Raw genomic sequence first — 7095 nt, forward strand, 5'->3', positions numbered from 1 at the left:
TATAGTTACATAGATAGGTATATGTATATGTATACGTGTATGCTATATTTTTTTGTTTTTTTTTTTTTTTTTTTTTTTTTTTTTTTTTATAGAGGTGCGAAAAAAAATCTTCATAAGACACCGCCATCGTGGATACTCCGCTGTCCATCCTACAGCAGACAACGACGGACGGCAGTGTGGAGATTTTTACCCACTAAAAAAACACTCCTCTCCCCTCTCCCTCTCCCGCGATGGTACGGAGAGGACTGGATTGGAACCCCGCGTAGCATTACATCAATCCAGTCCGTGCTGCGCCTTGCGACGCCTGCTTTCGACTACTGGTCTCTTTCTCCGGTTTTAGCCTTCAAAGATGCTGTGCATAAGCTGCTACAGCTGACCAGTTTTCTTCTGTTTCATCATGTAGGCCACAAGACTTGAGGGGGTGAGCCTGGTGCCTATAATGTGCTCGGCGTTGTTGCGATAGTCCTTCCACCGAGCACATTCAAAGAACGTGTGCTCAGCGTCGTCGATTTTTATCTGGACAGTATTTACACATTGGCGTGCTATGCAAGCCCATCTTAAAAAGATAGGCATTAAACTGTCCATGTCCTGTCAGTAGCTGGGTTAGAAAAAATTTGTGTCGCCGTACTTTCGAGAGAGCCAGACGTTAATGTCCGGAATCAGACGCGCGCCGTCCATCTGCCCGTCTCTCCTGACGTCCACCGATTTTGCCACTCTTGTAGCGTTTCATTTTTAATTCGCGACCTTGTTTCTCTGGAATTGTCGCCACCTAATTTAGCGTCGTAGAGTTTCACTCTCTCGAATGCTAGCAAGTCAATTGGTATGGCTCCTGCTATTACCAATACAGCTGCTTCAGAGACCGTGCGATAGGCACAGGTAACTCTTAGAGCTCCTCGTCTTTGCACTGAAGCTATTTTGCGCCGATATGTTTTTTTGCTTGAGGATATCCGCCCATATCTCTGCTCCGTATAGCAGTACAGAATGGACTACCTCAAGCAGGACTCGTCGTTTTCGGGTTCGTGGTCCCATGCAGTTAGCCATAATCCTTGACAAGTTGGATACCGTCTTGCTAGCTTTTATGCATGCATTATCGAGATGTTCACGGAAGGATAGCTTCTCATCTATCATTACTCCCAGGTAGCGCAAGGCCCTTGTCGACGTCAAAGTTGTCTCTCCTATGTCTACGGTGAATGGTTTTGGAAACCATTTTTGTCGGGTCAAGACAACCATCTCCGTTTTCTGTTTGGCGAGTTTTAGGTGGTGTTTCTCAAGCCAGTCTCTATGGTGTCGACGGTCTCTCGAACGAGTAGTTCAGCCTCCTCAATGCTGTCCACTACGATTGTGGCTGCGACGTCGTCCGCAAAGCCCGTGAGTTCCACCTGCTTCGGCAAGGGAATCTCCAGGAGCTCGTCGTAGACAGCGTTCCACAAATCGGCTCCTAAGATTGAGCCTTGAGGTACCCCAGCTGTAACCTCGTGTTCTTGATGACCTTCCGTCGTTTCCACTATCAACTTTCTCCCATCGAGGTAGTCGTCTATTAGTCCTAGATTTTCTGGCTTTACGTCAACTCAAATTATGCTCTAGGCGTGTAAAATATCCTCCCAATTCGCACTATTAAGGCGTTTTTAACGTCGAATGTGAGAAGGAACACACAGACACACTTTACGAGTTTTAAGACTACCACGCCATGCTTCTCTTGCTGTTTCCGTTACCTTTCGAATCGCGCCGATAGTCGATCGTCCTTTTTGAAATCCGTGTTGGTTCTTGGCAAAACCTCCGGCGCATTCAATGTCGTTGCGTATCTGCATTGAATAAGTTTTTCAAGCAGTTTGCCGGCGATGTCTAACATGCAGAGTGGTCGAAACGACGATGGTGTTACAGGGGTTCCCTTACCTTTGTCTATTAGGACCAATCTTTGCCGCTTCCAGACCGTAGGAAGGTGCCGGTCGCCAGGCAGGCATTGTAGGCGTTCAGAAGAAATACGGAAATTCCAAGGCTACAGTCTTGATCACTGAGGCTGGGATGCCATCAGGGCCTGGTGCTTTGCCAGCTTTTATGGTTCTCGCCGCATCTTGGAGTTCCTTGACAGTGAAGGGTGTGGTTTCACTGCTTTCCACGTATTTGTCTCTTTTCCTTGGCGGATGTTTAGGGAATAGTTCCGCTACGATAGAATTCATCAAAGCAGGAGATTTCGGTGCTTCTGGTAAAGCTCTACCAAGTCGTTTTGTAACGATTTGATAGGCTTTTCCCCAGAGATCTTTGTCAAGGTCATTGCAAATTTCCTTCCACAATCCGGCTTTAGCTGATTTTATGGCTTTATTTAGGTTCTCTTTTGCCTGTTTGTACTCGTTTGTATACAAATCTTGGTAGGGGGAGCGTTTTGCAGCTCTTGTGGCCCGGCGACGTAATGCGTGGCATCTTTTCCGTAGTTCTGCTATCTCTGATGACCACCAATATGCTGGACTGTGCACACCCTGGTTTTTTGGTCGTGGCATAGAGGCGTTACATGAGGTGACAATAGCGTTCATAGTTTTAAGGACCGTTTCTTCCGTTTCTCTGCGGGTACTTAGTTTTGGATCAGCTTGAAGAATAGATGCGTTTTGCTCGAGGGCTGCTCGCAACGCTTCCTGGTCAAGCTTCTTGGCATTCCACCTTCGCTTGCAAAAGTTGCTTGGTCTAGTCGGACCGGATCCAATACTAAATGTCACATGTTGATGATCACTGCCACTATACTCTTCAGATACAGTCCAGTCTCCAATCATGTTCGCTGTCCTTGGAGTGGCAAACGTAATGTCGAGAATAGATTCCTGATATCCTGGTCTTCTAAAAGTTGTAATACTCCCAGTATTTAACACAGTAAGGTCTAATCTTGCAGCAAAGTCTGCTACGTCATTTCCTCTAGTGTCCGAGTATTCGGCGCCCCATTCAGCCGATTTCGCGTTGAAATCACCAGCTATAATGACTTCTCCGTCAAATTTGCTGAGAGTATCTTCTATGTTTGCCATTTTCTGGCGAAATACGCTAATCCCTTCATTTGGTGAAAGGTAGACGCTCACACAGTAGGTCGTAGGAGTCTTGATCCAGACAAAACCCTCTCCGTTTCCGTTGTCATTGACGAAGATCTTCTTCGAGTTTGTGATCCATATTGCTGCCGTGCCAGTTTTATCTGCGAACCATGATTTATCTTGAATATTCATATATTGCTCGCAGATAAGGCATATATCGATCTTATCTTCAAAGATACGTTGGCGCAGTAGATTCTGCGCCAAGGCACATCTATTCAGATTACCTTGTAGAAATCGCGTCATTTCTGTTCTCTCGTGGCTTTGGCAAGTGCTACACGGAATGCTTTACAGGTACCGGATCCAGCGACATGGTTCCCGCTATTCCGATCTTCTTTGTCTACTGTACATAGAAAGCATTTTGGCTTTTCCGTGCAGTCTACAGACTTGTGATTTTCTCCGCCGCATTTGTAGCAACACTTGCTTCTGTCTGGTCCCCCGCATTTATGCGTTTGGTGTACGAAACCGAGACATCTAAAGCAGCGGGCCACTTTAACAACTGGGCGAATGCGACAGTTAACCCACCCAATTCTTATGCGGGCCCTATTTAGGGCTTTGATTGCATTAGCCTCATCTATCTCACAAAAGGCCGCTCGTTGTCCTCTTGATGTTACTTTGGTCAAGTTCACTCGTCGTATTTCCAGTTTTGTCGTAAATTCCCGAATGAGTGCTTTGCGAACGTCGTTTTCGGTAGAGACACCATCAAGGTCAAGAATCTCTATCGTCGTTAGCGGCGTCAGTGATTTCACTGTTCCTATGTTTTCAGTTGCTGCCCTTACCGCAGCTGCAAAGGCTGCACTATCTTCGGACTTGGGGCTCATTTCCAGTAATACACCTCCATTTCTTGTCTGTTTGATGGACTTTATGTCCACGCCAGTCTCTGTCGGGTTTACTTTTTCCTTGATCTCCTTAAGGATGTCAGCGTACGTTCGTCCTTCGGCTGGTTGAACCAGAACAGCCTTGGTTCTATGTTTCCTCCGAGTTGTCCTATGATGGTTATTTCTATGCTTAGCACTATCATTTGTTTCGATTTTTTCGGTTTCCGGTTTCTCGGTTTCCTCCAAGGTTACTTTCGCATCCCGCGCTCCTTTCTTCTTCGAACTTCGTCGAGCCACTTTCGTCCAGTTATTTTCTACTGCCGATTTTTAGGCGGATGTGTTTCCGCGTCAGAGGTGGGGCTAAGTGAAGATAACAACCTTTTGTTTGTATTTTGCTCTTGGGTCTTAGGAGTTGGCGTCTGAGTTACACCCGGTTCAATGGTTTTCTCGGGAGAGGTCTGTGTAGTTTGCACTGTCATTGAGACAGCTTTGGGGGTTGCCGTATATTCTTTCAATGCCAGGCTATATGCTGTGTCAATCGACCTAATTAGCTCCTTTATTCTGCTGTGGACATTGTTCCTATCTTTGACGTACTCCGCTAGCTCCTCAATTTTGGAGCCAAGTCTCTCCATCGGCGTTTGTCGACATCTAGTCGATGGTGCGGAGTTTACTCTGTCCCGGTGAAGATTGCCGGGAGCTTTCTTGTTTCCTTTTACTATTGCGGCTTTCGCCGCATCGTGATCGACGTCCATTTTTGGGTTTTCTGGGTTTTCTGGGTTTTCATAATTATTCATGTTGTTTAAATAGTCCTCCAGAACAAGAGGTCGTCTCCGAACGCGGTGCCTTGGGAAGTGGAGGGGTGATTACCCTTACAGCTACCTCCATTGCTGTAAGAGCTTGTGACCATTGGAGCGGGAAAAAAAAACATCCGCTCCGGCCGTGCACCTTCTTCCTTCATTGGCATCCTCTTGCTCCGGTGGGTGCGGCACGTTGATGCCGGGAGTTTCCACGCACGGTGCGCTATATGGATCATCCACACATCTCTTTCGAGCAGTGTCCCCTAATCCGCTTCCGTACGTGGCCCTAGGTCAGATGGTGTGACCAACCAAAAGGGAGTTTTTTCTTTTTTCCGTGATACACGGACGGTGGCTGTTACTCCTCAGCTCCGATGCCATATTTGGTCCGCGAGGGCTATTTTATTTCGCCCCAATCCGCCGATCTTACGATCGGTTAGGAAACCCCCTATCCGCCACCTGGGGACGCGCCCGGTAGGAGTTTGGCTTCTCCCGACGGGGTATAGCTATAGTTACATAGATAGGTATGAGTATATGTATGTTTCATACATGTACATGTACGTCGTTGTGAATATGCATGCACGTTGCATATATGTATATGCGTATATTTATATATGTATAGTCGCAAATGTATATGTGTACATATATAGGTATATATTTTTGTATTTGTATATGTATATGTGTATATATATGTTTGCATGTGTGTGTGTATGTATATATATATATATATATATATATATATATATATATATATATATATATTGTAACATTAAAGTAGACTTAACCCTCAGCTCTTTTTTTTCCAACCTCAAATCACCCACTAGTTTAGAACGCACATCAAATATTGTCTACAAATTAAAATGCAATGACTTTGATTCCATTTACATAGGTGAAACTGGACAGAATTTGATAAAACGACTAAAACAACATGATAATAACTCAAAAAACCCACGACAAAATCAAACCAAGTTAACAAAACATATAAAAAATTTTAAACATTCTTTTAACTTTTATAACGCTAGTATACTTTATCACGAACGGAACATTATTCAGAGAAGGTTCGCTGAATCTTGTCTAATCAGCATTACTAAATTTTGCATTAATAAAAGGTGTGATGCCTCTTTACTGTGTGAAAATTATCATGTGATACTCAATGATATTTCCAAATTTGTTTTCTCTTAACTAGCTTAATTCCGAACCTGTAAACCTATCCTTACGCGGTACGATCCCGAACTTTGAATGTTAGCCTCTTCACCCATACTTCAAAACACTGATTGTAAAAAAACTCCCCAACCAATCCTTCGGTCTCTCCAAATAATTTTTAAGCACATGTCATAACTGCCTCGGGAATGTACGCATAAACAACATTTTCCTTGCAAAATATATTATATTTCACAAATATTTTGCTATGCTCTGTTCAACAAAAAAAAAAACAAGTTAGAGTATATATGATAGTGCAAAATTATGTGCCATACGCTAGTTACTGATTTAAGACCTTTTTTATGTGAGTTACCTTTGTTGTTTATATATGTGTATGTGTTTGTATATGTATATATATATATATATATATATATATATATATACATATATACATATATATATATATATATATACTAGCATACCCAGCCTTGCGTTGCAACGGCCCTTATCCGCTTGACAACCAAATTTCAAACCTTTTGTTATAAAAAATTCATATCAATCCAAAAATAAATAAAATACGGATTGAAATTTGAATATGATGGATCAATACTATATATTATATTTTTTTTGAACTTAAATAATAAATAAATTGAAATAATTAAACATTTGAATAAATGAGTACATTACAAAATGTATAATGAATAACCAAGTGATTTTTATAAATTTGTTATATATTATTTGGTATTACGTCTTATTTACCTTTAGCTAACATTTTAACATGTTCTACGATGCTTTATTTAGGAATGGTTTCACATACTTTTGGAAACTTGCTATAAATCTTCAAAATTTTCTTTGAAAAATTTCCATAAATTTATGATTAGACACTCATCGATTTCAATGCATTTTTTTTTTAATTTGTGATTACTTACAAAACACTTATAATATAAATTTCCAACTATAAATTCATATTCATACTATCCCTGAAACTAACATGGATAAAGTTCTGAAGAATTCGAGTCTATTCCTATGTTTGATTTTTGGCACTTCGAAATTTAATATAATATGATATAATATTCAGTTTTCAATCATGATTTATATTAATTTTGTGATGTTTGTGATGTCAAATATTTTTTTTTCGAAAATCATAAATCTTTTTTTCTCGAATTTTCCGTAAATTTTGACATTTGTCAATTTAGTGTTTTGTTTTTTTTTGGTCATTTTCTGTCGAAATTTTTTGAAATTTATAAAAATTATGTATTAATATTTTAAATTTACTTTTCA

The 7095-nt window shown here is 41.4% G+C and overlaps 2 protein-coding genes across 2 annotated transcripts; both read right to left on the reverse strand.

Annotated features, from left to right (window-relative positions):
• Positions 1-659: 659 nt before the first annotated feature.
• LOC113367250 lies at positions 660-1230 on the reverse strand. Its single transcript, XM_026608876.1, has 2 exons — positions 1063-1230; positions 660-959 (listed from the first exon to the last, which is right to left on the reverse strand). The coding sequence occupies exons 1-2, from the start codon at positions 1228-1230 to the stop codon at positions 660-662; spliced, it is 468 nt and encodes a 155-aa protein (XP_026464661.1).
• Positions 1231-1970: 740 nt separating this feature from the next.
• LOC113367251 lies at positions 1971-3308 on the reverse strand. Its single transcript, XM_026608877.1, has one exon. The coding sequence runs from the start codon at positions 3306-3308 to the stop codon at positions 1971-1973; it is 1338 nt and encodes a 445-aa protein (XP_026464662.1).
• Positions 3309-7095: the final 3787 nt, after the last annotated feature.

The sequence above is a fragment of the Ctenocephalides felis genome, unplaced genomic scaffold (genome assembly GCF_003426905.1).
Source record: "Ctenocephalides felis isolate EL2017-DRISC unplaced genomic scaffold, ASM342690v1 CF-g0.4_SCAFFOLD_01170, whole genome shotgun sequence".
NCBI classification, from domain to species: domain Eukaryota; kingdom Metazoa; phylum Arthropoda; class Insecta; order Siphonaptera; family Pulicidae; genus Ctenocephalides; species Ctenocephalides felis.

Bases quoted from the DNA above. Each gene is read 5' to 3' on its own strand.
- LOC113367250 (XM_026608876.1), bottom strand. From the start codon at position 1,230: ATGGTTGTCTTGACCCGACAAAAATGGTTTCCAAAACCATTCACCGTA. The intron at 960-1,062 runs GTATCCAACTTG...TATACGGAGCAG, and splicing joins GCATAAAAGCTAGCAAGACG to AGATATGGGCGGATATCCTC.
- LOC113367251 (XM_026608877.1), bottom strand. From the start codon at position 3,308: ATGACGCGATTTCTACAAGGTAATCTGAATAGATGTGCCTTGGCGCAG.